We start from the raw sequence: 15092 nt of genomic DNA, 5'->3' as shown, positions 1-15092 counted from the left end.
CGCGCGGCCCCGGAGCGGGGTTTGCGCAGGAAAAGGCGCCGCCGCGGGCCCCGGGCGCCCCTCCCGTGCCCGGCCCCGCGCCCGCCCGCCCGGCCCCGCGCCCGCCCTCGCCGCGCGCCAGGCGCAGCGCGGCGGCCCCGCCGGCCCCAGCGCCCCGCGGGCGGCAGCCAAGGCGACCGCGGAGGCGGCGGCCAGGGCGCGTGCGCACTGCAGGGGCGCCAGATTTGGCGGGAGGGGGAGTGTCCAAAGCCCTTTGTTTGATGGCATCTCTGTTTACAGAGTTTACTCTTTAATATCAACCTGTTTCCTCCTCCTCCTCTCCTCCTCCTCCGCGACCTCCTCCTCCTCCGCCTCCTCCGGCTCCTGAGAAACTTCGCGCCGGCGGTGCCGAGCGTCGCCGCGGAGCCGCGCAGGGACGCAGGGAGGCGCGGGCAGCGGGAGGCGGCAGCCCGGTGCGGTCCCCGCGGCTCCCGGCGGAGCCCCGCGCCCGCCACGCCATGGCCCGGAGACCCCGGCACAGGTAACGGGGCGCCGGGACGCCGGGGCGCGCGCGGCCGCGGGCGGGGCGCGCGGGGCGCCGGGCGAGCAGGTGGGAATTCCTTCCCCGACCTTCCGCGGGGCTGTCAGAGGCTGCGCGGACCCGGGACCGCTGCCCCAGCGGCGGAGACGGATGCAGGGAAGGCTCCGGGAGGGGCGCGTGCCGGGACCCCGGGAAGCGCGCCCTCGGGCTCACTTTGCAAGTTGCAAGGGAATGCGCTTCCCCGAGGGCCGGGAAGCGGCGCCTTCCAGCCCGGGGCGCGCGGCGCCCACCTGCCCCGGGGCAGCCGCTGGGTCCCCGCGAGATGCCGCGCGCGTCGGGGAGGGAGGCTCTGCGTCCTCGCTGGATGCACCGCGCTGGACTTGGGCTTGGAAGTGCAGAGCATATGGCAGAGACAGGGAAAATGCCGGCTCGTTTGGTAGCTGCAGGTAGTTCATTTAAATTTCATTCATTCTTTATGGAGGCGAGGTGGAGAGTCAGCTGACAGGCGGCTGGAAAGAAGAAGGTTGGGGGGGGGAGGAAACGGTACATTTGCAAATTGTTTTAAGTGTTCTAAACGCTCTTCTCTGGAGGTTATTTCTAATGCAAACATTACACACACCCACGCGCGCGCGCGCGGCACATGTCACTGCACTTGGGGAGGCTCGTGGAGAGGGCGAGCGACGGAGTCCTCTGAACGTTTCGGCCTGAGCGAGAGGAAGGAGGGGCGGAGAAGGGAGATTCTCGTCCCAACTGTCAGTTGCCGGCGCCCCTGCCTCCCCGGGTCTCTGGACTTCCCAGCCTGGATGCTCCACGGCTCCCAGCCGGGGACCGGGTGAGGGGCCGGCTTGGCGGCGGTCGCGGTGGCCGCTCGGCAGGAAGGGTCGGGCGGGCAGCACCCGAGGCCGCTGCCGCGCAACGGGGACGCGGTCCCTCGGGTCCTCGCCCTGCGCAGAGGTCCGGGCGCGGCACGCACACGTGGGCGCCGCCGAGGTGGCCGCTCCTCCCCGCGCGCAGCTCCCGCCGCCTTAGGTGGCCTGCGCGGGGAGCGGCGATCGCAGGACTCTCGCGAAGGGGATCTGGGAGGAAGCCCTGGAGGCAAAGCAGATGCGCTCCCCGCTCCTCTGGTCTGACTCGTCCTTCTGTGTTTTTGAACCGGCGGCCTCTGTCCCCGCGCGGTGCTGGGAACGCGCCAGGAGCGTGGGCGTGGGTCCTGCAGCAGCACCCTGGGGCCCGGCCTGAGCGAGCCGGGAGCAGCGCCAAGGCCTAGTTGGGCGCCGGAGAAAGGGGGGGGGGGCGACGCCGGGGTTGGGGGTGGGGGTGGGGACTTGGTGCGGGCGCCCCAAGCCTGGCTCTGGGTCCGGCCGCGCGGGGTGGAGGTGCCAGCGCTTGGAGGGGTTCACCTTTGCCCGGAGACTTAACTGGAGAGCGGCCGAGGTCACTTGTCACTTTTTAAATTTTTATTTTATTTTTTTGAACTGGGGAGATGAGGAGGGAGCCGGGAAGGGGTTCGGGGAGGAGACGTAGTGGAGGCTTCGCGGGGATCGCGGCTGTCCCCGCGGGGCGGGGCCGCGCAGGTTCCCCGCGACTCCCAGGTAGCGGAGAAGGGAGGCGGCCCGCAGGGGCGGGAGTCTTGAATCTGCTGCAGGGGGAAGAGAAACCCGCTTGCGGGCTCCTAGCCGTTTCTTGCAAGGCGAGCGTCAACTCGGTAGGGATTATTAACCAGGTCAGCGAAATGAGTCTGAACCCCTTTTCTAGAATCACGGTAGTGGCCACAAGACACTTCCTCCCGCTCCCCTCCCTTTTCCCAACCCCCAACACCTCTTTTCTTTTTCGTTTCTCTGCACGGTTTGTTTCCTTGATAGAATGTAATATTCATAGTTGTACTCTGGTAACCACACCAGGTCTGGCAGGTGGGGGAGTCAAGTGCATCAAGCCTGAAATCAACTTTTGAAAGTCCTCTCTGTCTGTTGGGTGAGATCTTGTCAAAGCAGATAAAGGAAAAGTTATTTCAGGTCCTTAGTAGAAATTAATCATGTTGCTTAAGGGGCCGGGACGACTTAGAGCGAGGGTATCGTATGCAAAACTCAAAAGCGAGTCCCGGTGCCCAGTCGGCTGATGGACCCGGGAGCCAACAGCTTGAGCTGCCTGGAGCTTGCCTTGCTCCCCTAATGGCCGCTTCGAGACCTGCACAAGTCGCTCACCACGTTTCCCCCCAAGACTTTACTTTTGCATGTCTCTGCTTCTGTGCTTACTTTTTAAAAGACACAGAAGACTACGAATTATCACTTAAGAGCACCGGAAAGTAGTTCAGAAATGGAATCCAGGTCCTTACTAGGTGCAGGCAAGGAACTGAGGTCCTGAGAGAGAGGAAGTGAAATGCCCAAGTCTGGCAGCTAGGTGGGGGCAGAATTAGGACTGGCACCTTTGCCTCCAGAACCCTAGTCCACTTTGGTAGCTGTTCTGTCTCACCTGACGTTGCTGCCCCCTATGGGCCACTGAATATGTTGCTTTTTCCTCAGTGTTGAGCTGTTCCCGAGAGGTGCCCAATTACTGGTTTGGAAAATGTAGTCATCAATTCTGAAAAGATGATCTCCAGATCCAGTCAAACCTGAAAAGTTAAGTTGAGTTGAATCTGTGATGCTACTTTCAGATTTCTGTGGTTTTCTTCGTATCCCTGATGTTTCACCAAGGTGCCACTGCGTTGGGGGCTTTCCAAAGAGTTCCCTATGAGTCTTTAAGAAAATGCTGACTTACAGCGCTGGGCTTATAATAGCTTTTTTTTTTTTTTTCATCTTACGATGATTGTGTTTTTTTTTTATTAAGGAAAAGCTGTTGTAATTATTAATCAGAAGTTCTTTAGATCCTGTTGTTGACAGTGAGAAACAGGATTAGGCTCGTGTTTAAAAGGATAGACACTAGATGAAAGAAATTATAGATCATAAATATAGTTTCGTGGCCTTTTTTGTGGTGGTATTTTAAGTTTGGAACACATCCTACTTGTCACCCTGCTTCCTGGTCTTTCAAATTGTTGCCCAAAATAATAGTTTTAAATGATAAAATCTCAATTTGAGGATTTTTGATAAACACTTTTGCTTTACTTCTAGAGGTCAGTGATATGTATTGGAGAGTTAGCTTGGGAAAACAAAACCTGCCGTGAATATAGATTTCATTTAAAAAATCATTTACATTATGATACTGGTTTGTATTGTTATTTGCTTTGGACTCAGCTTGATGGATTCTTCAATGTTCCCATGGCAAATTTTAATGAAGTTTCTAAGATAGTATAATTTTCCTCATATTAAATTTTATCACTAAATATATAACAAAAGTAAACTGTGTAACTGTAAAAATTATTCTCGTCTATTTAGTATATGAGTAATAGGCATTAAGTATAACATTACTTCAAAAGTTATGAGTTCTTTTTAAACCCACCTGAGGGAAATCCCTTAGTTTTGAATAGGTATGTTTTAAGATACCTCAGATCCTAATTAGTCAGAGATAGAAAAAACAAAAGTGTAAGTAAGATTCTGACTATCAAGTGGCCTAGTTATTCTGGAAACTGAGTATTGTCAACATGACCACAAATTGGATCAACCTGGCCTGGAGTTTTGAGCTGTTTGATAGTAATGTTATTTACAAAGCAGCTTAATCACTTGATGGCCTTATCTGTCCTCAGGTTTTTTGATCTTTTCCTCTTAGATTCTCTTACTCTTCTAATCTTTAAGGGATGACTATAATTATATTGTTGGGTGTATTACTTCTTGATTTTTTTTTCTTTTAATATAATACCAGTTCCTATTGCATTGACACAATTGGGTTATTTATTTTATTTGGGAAATATTATTTAAGCGATATGTTGTAAGCCAAAGATTTTGAGTGTGTACTTATATAAAGGATATGGACTCTCATTCCTTTAATTGTCCTTAACATTGTTTTAAACTTCACCTTCATTGGTTGGAAGGTTGCCAAAAGTGTAACTTGTCACTGGCCTAACAGTAACAGCAGGTTTAAACATGCAGAGCAATAAGAAAGTGCCAGGTCCTTTGCCGTATCTGTGGATACCAATAACAGCAGAACCAGTTTACAGAACGAGAGCAATAGAATGCAGAAAACAATCTTGTTGTGCCAGTTCTCAGTTTTATCTTTGTAACCTTTGAAAAGATTGTTGAGGAGCTTTTGTGTATGTTTTGTAATTCGATCGTTTAAATCTTCTTGTTTTAGTCCACAACTGCCTATTTTTATTTCTGCAGCATATACAGTAGTGATGAGGATGATGAAGACATTGAGATGTGTGACCATGACTACGATGGACTGCTTCCCAAGTCTGGAAAGCGTCACTTGGGGAAAACCAGGTGGACCAGGGAAGAGGTAAGTACTAACATTATCAAAACATGGAAGAAAACCTGGAGTGTAGCAAATTGTGTAAAACCAAGTTTCAGCTAAGGAAGAGGGGCTCCAAATCATTAGGCTCTTCAAAATCTTGTCTTCATTTGCATGTGCAGCATAGTTAGCACTTACACTCCCTCATGTATGCTGTGTCAACTGTTTCCAAGCTATTTGTTCTTTTCTGAAGGTCTTCTCCTTCCCACCTCCTGTTTCATCTGTTTCCCTCTACCTGTTCTTTCTTGACTTTTATCTACAACTTGTTCCTTCTTTATCACCCGTGAGGATACCACCTATTCTGTGATGCCATCCCTAGCTTTCCCCAAGTTGGATGCATCCTCCAGCCACTGGATGCATGTTCATGCTTATTGTTGCTGTAACACATATGCCTCTCCAGTAGACTATAAATCTGCTGAGGGCAGGGCAGTTGTTCAAGTATGTTCATTTTTGTGTTCTTGAACTCAGAATTGCTAGACATGGGAGTAGAATACAATAGACCCCCCCCTTGTCTACACTTTAACCTTCTGCAGTTTTAGTTACCCATGGTCAACCACAGTCTGAAAATATTAAAAACAATAAGCTATTTTGAGAGAGAGACACACATGTTCACATGACCTTAATTAAAGTATATTATATATATTATATTTATTATTGCTGTCAATCTCTTGCTGTGCCTAATTTATAAATTAAACTTTGTTATAGGCATGTGTGTATTGGAAAAAAGCATACATAGAGAGTTGTTCTAGCCTCAGTTTCAGGCATCTACTGAGGGTCTTGGAATGTATCCCACTCTGTTAACAAAGGTTCCCTGAACAAATTAATGAATTACTATTTCCAAAAACAAAACACTCATAGATCTGGTCTCATTTTAATGAATTCATTTAACATTCTTGTTATATAATATTTCATAGCCACATACATGAATTATCTGGTCTAAAAGCATTCAGTAGTGGATGGAGATATATTTGTTTCTCAAATTTCTTTTTCTTTTTTATCAAAAGCTTGATCTTTATAGGAATGAAAAAGTAGTTAAGGAGCAAAATTATTAATGTATGGAAATGGTTGCTTTTTCTTTAAAGTTCTCAAAAAATGCACCTAATATTAGAGCGTTTCATGTTAGGGTACATTGAATTGACTCTTACTCCATTTAATTCCACCCTACTTTTACCAGAGCCCCTTTTGATGTCCAGGTAGGATTTCCAGTGAGGTCCATAGGAAATGCATAGTTTACCCATGGAAATTGTGTACTTGAATGATCCTTAGTGATATAGCAGTTCTGTCATTGACTCTGGCTTCGTAAGTCCCATGTCTTGTTCCTACCAGGGACTCATTGTGTGTGAAAGTTTTCTTTGCAGAAACAGGAAGGTGCTTGTTAGCTTGAAAGAACATGTTTACATGGACATTTGTGAACTGAAAAGTTTCCCCTTGATGTCTAGTGTCTTTGTGCTTTCATAAGTTTGGCCTCATTTAAATTGTGAATATATTGATACAAAAACTAAATTATTTTCTTATATCATAGGTGCCTTCAAGTTTAAGAAGTGTGATCTTCTATTTTTTATGTGAAAGAAACTATACTAACAAATTGTGGAAGTTCAGCTACTTGTTACCTGATTTTCTGTCTATTGTCATAGTTCAACATCTACTGGATCTAACTTTGGAATTAATTTTTACTCACAAATTAAAACTTTCAAGTGTTACAATATATTAAACACTCAGTGTGCCAGTCATTACACTGAATGTTTAACATAATTACCTCATGCAATGTCCAAGTAACCCTACTGACATCCGCATTTCCATGGTATAGATGACAATATTTACACCCAGAAAAGCAAAATGATATACCAAAGCTTAGGCAACTAATCAATAGCTGAGTACAGCTTCAAACTCTGGTCTGTTTGCTTGTAAATGTGTGTTCTCCACCAGTATGTTATATCAGTATCTGTTGTAGTTGGATGCTCTTGAGAGGTTTTTTTTTCTGGATTGGATAATGGTATTGCTCTCCTCCTTGACTCTAACAACAGAGTTTACAGTAACTGATTGATATACTAGGATTACCTTTAAATGTCTTAGGATGAAAAGCTAAAGAAGCTGGTGGAACAGAATGGAACAGATGACTGGAAAGTTATTGCCAATTATCTCCCGGTAAGTTAATAAATTTTTTGTCTCTGTAAAAGGAAATCAGCCAAATATTTAAATAAGATATTCTCGAAGAGACTATTAAGATATTACATATATGCTCATTTGAAGAAATAGGGGAGGAATAGGATCAGGTGTTTACCTGATCCATAACTTATAGTTTATATTATACACCATTAAAGTGATGTTTCTAAATAAACAGTTAAAGTATAACATTTTTAGAACAATTTTAAACATTTGCTTCTTATCTTTTCATGTATTTGGATAACATAAATTATTATCATTCTGATGATTTGTCATATGGTTGATAACTAAACTGGTGATATTTCCCCCCACAAGTTAGCTTCTTTTAGAGTCCCTATTTTTGTCATATTTTTGGTAACCCAGTTTCAAATTTTGGAGTCCTTCTAGACTTATTTCTCTCCCTAACCCCTACAATCAAGTGTTTGCTAAGAAATATAGAATTCCTTTGTCTTCAGTTCCCTCTTTTCCTTCTTCCATAAGTTAAAACCCCTTCCTTGGACTACTCCTCCTGGACTGTTACAATGGCTTCCCTGCTTACAATTTTTCACTTTTCTATCCGTCCCAAGCACCAGTGGTAGATGGAGCTTCCTATAATGCTGCTATATCTTATCTTTTCAAAACCAACAACCGTGACTTAAATTCTCACCTATTATGTAAACTGCCTCAATATGGCACCCACAGGATCTCCCATGTGGCCCCAATTTACCACTCTAGTTTTGTTTTTTACTTCCTCTCTGTAAGCACGTTTGGTTCAATTCATTTCTGCTTTCTCTCTTCTGGGCTTTTGTTCCTCATGGCCCTGTCTTCTAGAATGTTCTATCCATATGTCAAAGTCTATATCAAGAGTTATTCAGGACTCCTCCTAAGGAAACATAGTAAGTCATAAGGAGATGCTCCTTTTCCCATTCCAATTTTATTTTGCTTTGGTCTTTTCATATGAATGAAATTCTGTCTTAATATGAATCAAATTCAGGGTCCTGTATCTCTTATTTATCTTTGTTCCTTCTGCAATAATAATACTGTGCTACTGAATTGAAGGGCATCCCCTAGTTTGAATGAGAAGCAAATCTGAGTCATTTATAGTGGGTATCCATAAGAGTCCAACATTAATATGGATCTCTAACAAGTCTTAGTCTCTGTCCATGTAGCTATTTCCAAGTGCAACAAACTCAGGTTAAGCTTAAGTTACATTGTTAGCCATATGTATAACATGATGATCATTTGTTTCTCATGGCAGAATGGTTTTCCTCAGGAGGCAGTGCTTCTGACTTTAGATGTTACTTTGTATATTCTTACACTGTAAATAATGAGGGATGGATGGGCTTGCCAAACATGCCCTAACTACTCTTGAATGTTTTCTCCATATGTTGTCTATGAATGATTCATATTATAACAAGGCCTTCATGTACTTATCACATCATGCCTATATAACAGTGAATACTTAATCTTATTTGCCTAGAATCGAACAGATGTGCAATGTCAGCACCGATGGCAGAAAGTTCTAAACCCTGAGCTCATCAAGGGTCCTTGGACCAAAGAAGAAGATCAGAGAGTAAGTTCTTTCTTCACAGCTGTATGAATCACAATTAAGAATTTTCCCTAAACATCTCTGTTGAATGTTTCCCAGCTGCAGGAGACAGGTAAAGTATGCAAACAGGAAGCAGAGGACTCTATTCCCGTATTTCCAATGAATGAAAGCCGGTTTTTAGAAATTTTCTAAAGCTTTTGTAACACTGAATGATTACTCTGACTCATTATATGACATTAAAACATAGGTTATTTTTGTGTGTTTATCTGAAGGTGATAGAGCTTGTACAGAAATACGGTCCGAAACGTTGGTCTGTTATTGCCAAGCACTTAAAGGGGAGAATTGGAAAACAATGTAGGGAGAGGTGGCATAACCACTTGAATCCAGAAGTTAAGAAAACCTCCTGGACAGAAGAGGAAGACAGAATTATTTACCAGGCACACAAGAGACTGGGGAACAGATGGGCAGAAATCGCAAAGCTACTGCCTGGACGGTAATAATATGTACAAAATATATTAATGGGGATGCATAAGGGAGTGGGTATTGAACATTCTGTTTTAAATGTATGGTGAGTGACATATATTTTATCAATCATAAGTATCCATACGTTTTAGATTCACACCTTTTAGAACTAGAGGAGATCTTAATTAAGGTTTATCTGGTCAAGGACTTCCAGAATCTACCCAATAGTGAGCCTTGGGCCAAATCATTGAGGTTTCCTTGGCCTCAGTTTCCCCATTTGCAAAGTGAGTAAGAACCTATTTCATAGGATCAATGTTAGTATCAAGTAAAATGAATGCCAAAGCATTTTGTAAACTACAAAACTCTAAACACGTAGAAGGAGACTGAGGATAGATGGTTTCTCTCTGGTCTGACAGATTTCACACAGCTGCTTAAGTGACCAGAAGGAACTTGGCCACCATTTTCCTGATACAGTGTTCATTTCATTATACCACTTGAGGAAAGAAATAGTGTATTTCTAGAATCATCATACTGCTTCTAGGTTTTAAAATGTGTCATAGCTTTTTTTTTTTTTTTGATGAAAAAGGCACAAAAATCACCTTATGAACCATCTCTATGGAAGCTCATTTGTGTCCCCTCTTATAAAGTTATGACAGATTTTGTTTAATTTGGAAACATAATTTTTTACTTACATTTTACATTAAAAAAAGTAAGATGGAAAATATTTTCATTTTTGAGCTTCATAACCCAAAAGTGGAGAAAGGATCATTTCAAAGAAGCCCATGACTCTGCTGGATTGTGTAGTGTTCTTTTATGATATTCCAAAGAATATCATTGCTCATGATTCAGTATAAGTTTAGAGAATTCAAGAAGTTAGTAAAAGGAAGCTTTTTATTCTGCATGGTCTGAGAGGATATGCTGTTGATTCTTCTAAAAAATTAAGGGGCTAGTGAACTTCCTCTTTCTTTAGCTTACATCCCCCCATCCCCGTCGAAATAGTAAAAGAGAGGCTAAAACGGTTTTTTTGAATTGAGAAACTGTTTTCCTGAAAATTGAAAGACTTTAGTAAAAATGCTTTGCAGTATGAGAACATATTGGAAGTTAGCACTGTTCCCTTCTGAATCCCGTCTTTCGTTCTCACCCCTGTCTGGTCATAAAACAAATGGGGTGGTTTTGAAAAGTGGAAGTTTTGTGGGATTTTTGTTGCTGTTGTTTTTTGATTCAGAATTTCTGGCTAGTGCCATTCAAGATGAAGAGTGGACAGAGAGGTGACAGCAGCAACATTATCATTCACCAGACTTTATCGAATGCCTATTGTGGTAGGTAGGCCTTGCCAAACCACACTCAAATCAGTAATTTTCTAGACCAGCCAGAACTTTTAGTTCTACCACAAATAGAAAAAAGCATCAGTGTTGTGTTGAAAATACTCTTTCATGAAGGAATGAAATAGTTAAAAGATCTCAAAATTTATAGAAGACTACAAACATTCTATATTTTTAATTAGGGGAAATCTTTGGGTTTTTAATAAGTATTCAGGGAAACATGGTTTTGGGAGGTAGAGATCAAAGCAATTAAAAAAAAAAAAGACTCTTAGTGGACCAAAAGGTCTCTGTTAGAAACAGTTTTCTGTCAATTAACTCTAATCTGAATTGAAATTTTTGTTTTGTAATATTGTTATGTGACATATTTCTGTGCAGAACTGATAATGCTATCAAGAACCACTGGAATTCTACAATGCGTCGGAAGGTGGAACAGGAAGGTTATCTGCAGGAGTCTTCCAAAGCCAGCCAGCCAGCATTGGCCACAAGTTTTCAGAAGAACAGTCATTTAATGGGTTTTGCTCATGCTTCACCTTCAGCTCAACTCCCTCCGACTGGCCAGGCTTCAGTGAATAATGAGTATTCCTATTACCACATTTCTGATCCACAAAATGTAAGCCATTCCTAGGGATTTGGCTTATGAGAAATGGTTATGTTAACTCAAGGTATTAAGATAAACTTGCAGTTGCTACTCTTCAGAAAGTATCCAAAACATGATCATGATCAATCCCCACCTACACCTTTTGAAGTAGACAGGGCTAGATATTGTCATCCCTGACATGTGTTGAGAAATGAGGATATTGATTTGTCCAGGATTAAACAGCTGGCAGAAATAATGCAGACTACAGTCCAGATTGTGTGAGCCTAACTTCCTGCTTCAACTCTAATTCGAAGTTAGCTTTTAAATATAAATCTACCTCATCAGGCACTGCTAAAGAAGAATGAGGGAATGAAATTACATTTGTAGTCTGTTTTTCACTTTCAGAATGAAAGTGAAGGGAACATTGCATTTAAAGTGAAGATGGATTGACACTGAAATTGGGCAGATGAAATTTTAAGTTTGATTCGAGTGGTGATTCAGTGGGAATGTCGTAATTGGTTCCCTCAGTGTTCATCTTCTGTGAGTCAGGAGCAAGTGTATGACACCATTCTTTGATGTCTCCTTTTAAACCTCCTGTGGACCAATATGAGCCCTTCCTCATTTCTAGGTATTTGTAATGAGGGAAAGAAATATTCATAATGGTTGGACAGAAGAATAAAGAGGAAAAATAAAAAAAAATTTCATCTTAAGACTAACAATAATAAATGATGAAACTTACCTAAGAAAATAGAGCCCACATACAAATTCTATGCAAAACATATTCATAAGTAGTTTTTACTCTCTATGTGTTCCATGCATTTGACTACAGACTCTGCAGAAAGGTCTCAGATGAATTTATAGAAGACTACAAACATTCTATATTTTTAATTAGGGGAAATCTTTGGGTTTTTAATAAGTATTCAGGGAAACATGGTTTTGGGAGGTAGAGATCAAAGCATGGAGTATCTGTGGTTTTTTTACTAAAATTCATTATTCCCAGAAAATCATTTTTATGTATAAACAACTGCTGCTATCAGCTTTTCCCATCAAAACTTATATATTCATGAATGTATTTTAGATTATGTTTTTTGTTGTGTTTTTCTTTAATCAAAGAATACTTCCTATGAGGATTGGCGAGCACTTTAAGTTTTGCTCCTTATAATGTTTTAACTCTATAGCTATTTTTAACAGGTCTAGCTAAAATTTCAAATTAAAGTTTGGTTTAGTGAACTTTTTCAATGAAGTTTTTTTTTTCTTTCTAGAGCAAAATTCAGGGAGCCAAGTCCCCTGAGGCATAGATAATAGTGAATGACTAAGCCTTTGTCTGCTTTGCCTTTGTGATCTAGGTCTCCAGTCATGTCCCATATCCCGTAGCGTTACATGTAAATATCGTCAATGTCCCTCAGCCAGCTGCTGCGGCCATTCAGGTGAGAGCATTTTGAGACTATCTCATGGAGAAAACTCATGTGCTGTGAGAGGCACAGCTTATTTCTTTCACCTAAACAATAATTTTCACCTGAATTTGCTTTGGAATTCTCAGCCTCTCTGATGTTATAAATTGAAATAACTCACCAGTCAGCGTGTGCTCTAGTCTCAGCTAAAACTCTGGGTCTGTGGTGCCTGGGAACTGCTGGCCACAACCATTGTATTTACACCTTTTGATCAGAGTTTTGTCTTTTTCTTAACTTTCACTTTCAGAGACACTGTAATGATGAAGACCCTGAGAAAGAAAAGCGAATAAAGGAATTAGAGTTACTCTTAATGTCAACTGAGAATGAACTCAAAGGACAGCAGGCTCTGCCAGTAAGAACATGACAGTGACCTTGTGCTTGAATGGGAGGTGTGGTGGGGGGAGGAATGGATAGTAGCTTTGCTCCAGTGCTTTTTTGTGTCTTTCCTTTTCTTCTAAATATGACACCAATCAAGACTCTATATATCCATTAACAATGTTTAAACATGTAATAAAATATAGCTGCTGCCAGGAAGTAATACCTTGAAATTAGTACATTTTTGTTACAATAGAGACTCAGTATTCAATTGTGAGTGTCATCATCAATTTTTCTATTTTCAATAAGACTAAGGACTGTAATCAATTTCAAGACTAGCCAAGATAAAATGAACGAAAATTTGCTGTTTTTTCCCCATGAAGCTGTGTGTCTGGTTCCTATTCCTTTGATTTTTCTCTTTCTTTTCTTAACCTAGATTTTCATAACTCATAATTTAAAATCTGATTTGATGGAGGTTCAGTATATACATGTAAAAAACATCTATATAATCTCTCCATAGATAACATTAGGAATTCTCTTTTTTTTGCATGCATGAAAGCTATGTGAGCCATTACTGAATTTTGTATCTATTTTAATGATTGGACAGCAAAACCTTATATTTTGGATAGTACCCGAGAGAATAAAAGAGCTGTGACACCTAGTAGGTATTCTTAGGAATAAGGTTCTTTTTTGGTTAAATAATAAAATGATGATGTGTCTAATGTCCAACCACTTTTTAACTCTAGTTAATGTTTTGCAATTTCTCCTGTTGCATGGTCATGCTGAAAGGAGACTTCTGTTAATTTGCTCTTCTGCTTTCCTAACCACGTTGCTTTGGCAGCCCTTCATGGCATCAGTGCAATCATAGCATTAGAAAAGGAAAGAAGCAGCAAGAATATATGCAGATGAAAGCGAATCTATTGAATTCTCCACCCTTTTCACAACTTTGAATTAAGAACAGGGCATTTCTTAATTCATGGCATTTATGGTGCTATTGGAAATTACATTCAAGTAGCTTTTTAAGACACTGCATGTGAGAGTTGGCATGCACATGTCAATGTAGTCCCTCTAGTTGCAGTTTTATGATGACAATTAAGGTAATCATGTAGATGGGACTCTTCCACCATCAAAAAGCCCGGTCTTGCATTGGTAAAAGGAAACATCTTGACAACTGTTTCAGAGGCGTAAGTTTTAGATGATGCAACTGCTTTTATCTTTCCTCCAACAGCATCTAATACCTTGTGCAATTTTATTGCTAAGTTCCTTCTCCCTTTCTTCTCTCCACTCTTTCTTTATCCTCCCCACCCCCCGCCTTAGACACAGAACCACACATGCAGCTACCCCGGGTGGCACAGCACCACCATTGCTGACCACACCAGACCTCATGGAGACAGTGCACCTGTTTCCTGTTTGGAGGAACACCACTCCATTCCATCCCTGCCAGTGGATCCTGGCTCCCTACCTGAAGAAAGCGCCTCTCCAGCTAGGTGCATGATCGTCCACCAAGGAACCATTCATAATGTGAACATCTTAGAACTTGCAGAAACAATTCAATTTATAGATTCTGTAAGTAGACGGGTTAAGGCAAGTTCATATTTTTGGAAGGGGAATTAGGAAACCCATTTCTTTAATCATTGCCATTTTCTGTAGTAAATATCACGTTATTCAGCATATATAAATGTAAAGGTGAAAGTATGACTTTAGTCTTAGTGCATATGTTTTTTCAAAGATCTAATTTCATGGCTACCTAGCTCCTCACACTTTTCCTTCAAAATGCGTATTTTTTTAAATAGTGAAGTTCAGGATCTATAAGTAGGGCTTGGGTCATGAGAAAGATGTATGAGTTACTTTTAACTTTTTTTTTTTTTGGTTGCATTTTGTTATTTCTTTTTTTTTTAAGATTTATTTATTTATTTATACAAGCACTGGGTACAGTCAGAAGCGCAGGAGGGTGAGAGAATTCACCAGAGCCAGAGCGGGGAGCAGAACAGGCAGACTGACGAAGTACACTGCTGAGGGGAGCAGTGGGTGGCAGGAGAGGTCTGCGCACCATGTGGGACCCTCGCCGGGGGCCGGGGATCGCACTGGTGCTGCAGAGGCTGCTGGCAGCTTCGCAGCCCAGCGCTCAACGGATGCGCCACCAGGGAGGTCCTGCATTTTGGATAGTACCTAAATAATTGTGTTTACTCAGAGCTTATGACTTCTTTTTTTCAGTGTACTTGAAATGACAGTAAATTCATTGGTGGCCCATGGTTTTCTCCACAAAATGTTGATTATTGATGAGCAGTCCCAGTTGGTTCGCTGAGATAAGCCTTTGGTGAAACAAAGCTGAGTTCAGCACCTCAAAAGCAGACCCTCAATTCAATTCCTTGGT

At 42.2% G+C, this 15092-nt stretch overlaps 1 protein-coding gene across 8 annotated transcripts in view; it reads left to right on the top strand.

Annotated features, from left to right (window-relative positions):
- Positions 1 to 497: 497 nt before the first annotated feature.
- MYB (MYB proto-oncogene, transcription factor) overlaps positions 498 to 15092 on the top strand; it is a gene marked incomplete at both ends in the record, with an annotated part of 30705 nt that continues 16110 nt past the window's right edge. For 3 of the 8 annotated variants that reach the window (XM_084227772.1, XM_084227769.1, XM_084227766.1), the window contains 9 exons: positions 498 to 520; positions 4771 to 4888; positions 6974 to 7045; positions 8523 to 8615; positions 8864 to 9084; positions 10751 to 10985; positions 12299 to 12379; positions 12651 to 12755; positions 14036 to 14284. In XM_084227772.1, the coding sequence (XP_084083898.1) occupies positions 498 to 520; positions 4771 to 4888; positions 6974 to 7045; positions 8523 to 8615; positions 8864 to 9084; positions 10751 to 10985; positions 12299 to 12379; positions 12651 to 12755; positions 14036 to 14284 (1197 nt within the window). The remainder of the gene's footprint in view (positions 521 to 4770; positions 4889 to 6973; positions 7046 to 8522; positions 8616 to 8863; positions 9085 to 10750; positions 10986 to 12298; positions 12380 to 12650; positions 12756 to 14035; positions 14285 to 15092) is intronic. The other 5 variants (XM_084227770.1, XM_084227767.1, XM_084227768.1 and 2 more) reach the window with 4 other exon arrangements.

The sequence above is a fragment of the Talpa europaea genome (genome assembly GCF_964194135.1).
Source record: "Talpa europaea genome assembly, chromosome: 2".
Taxonomy (NCBI): domain Eukaryota; kingdom Metazoa; phylum Chordata; class Mammalia; order Eulipotyphla; family Talpidae; genus Talpa; species Talpa europaea.
This window is presented reverse-complemented; position numbering and strand designations above follow the sequence as displayed.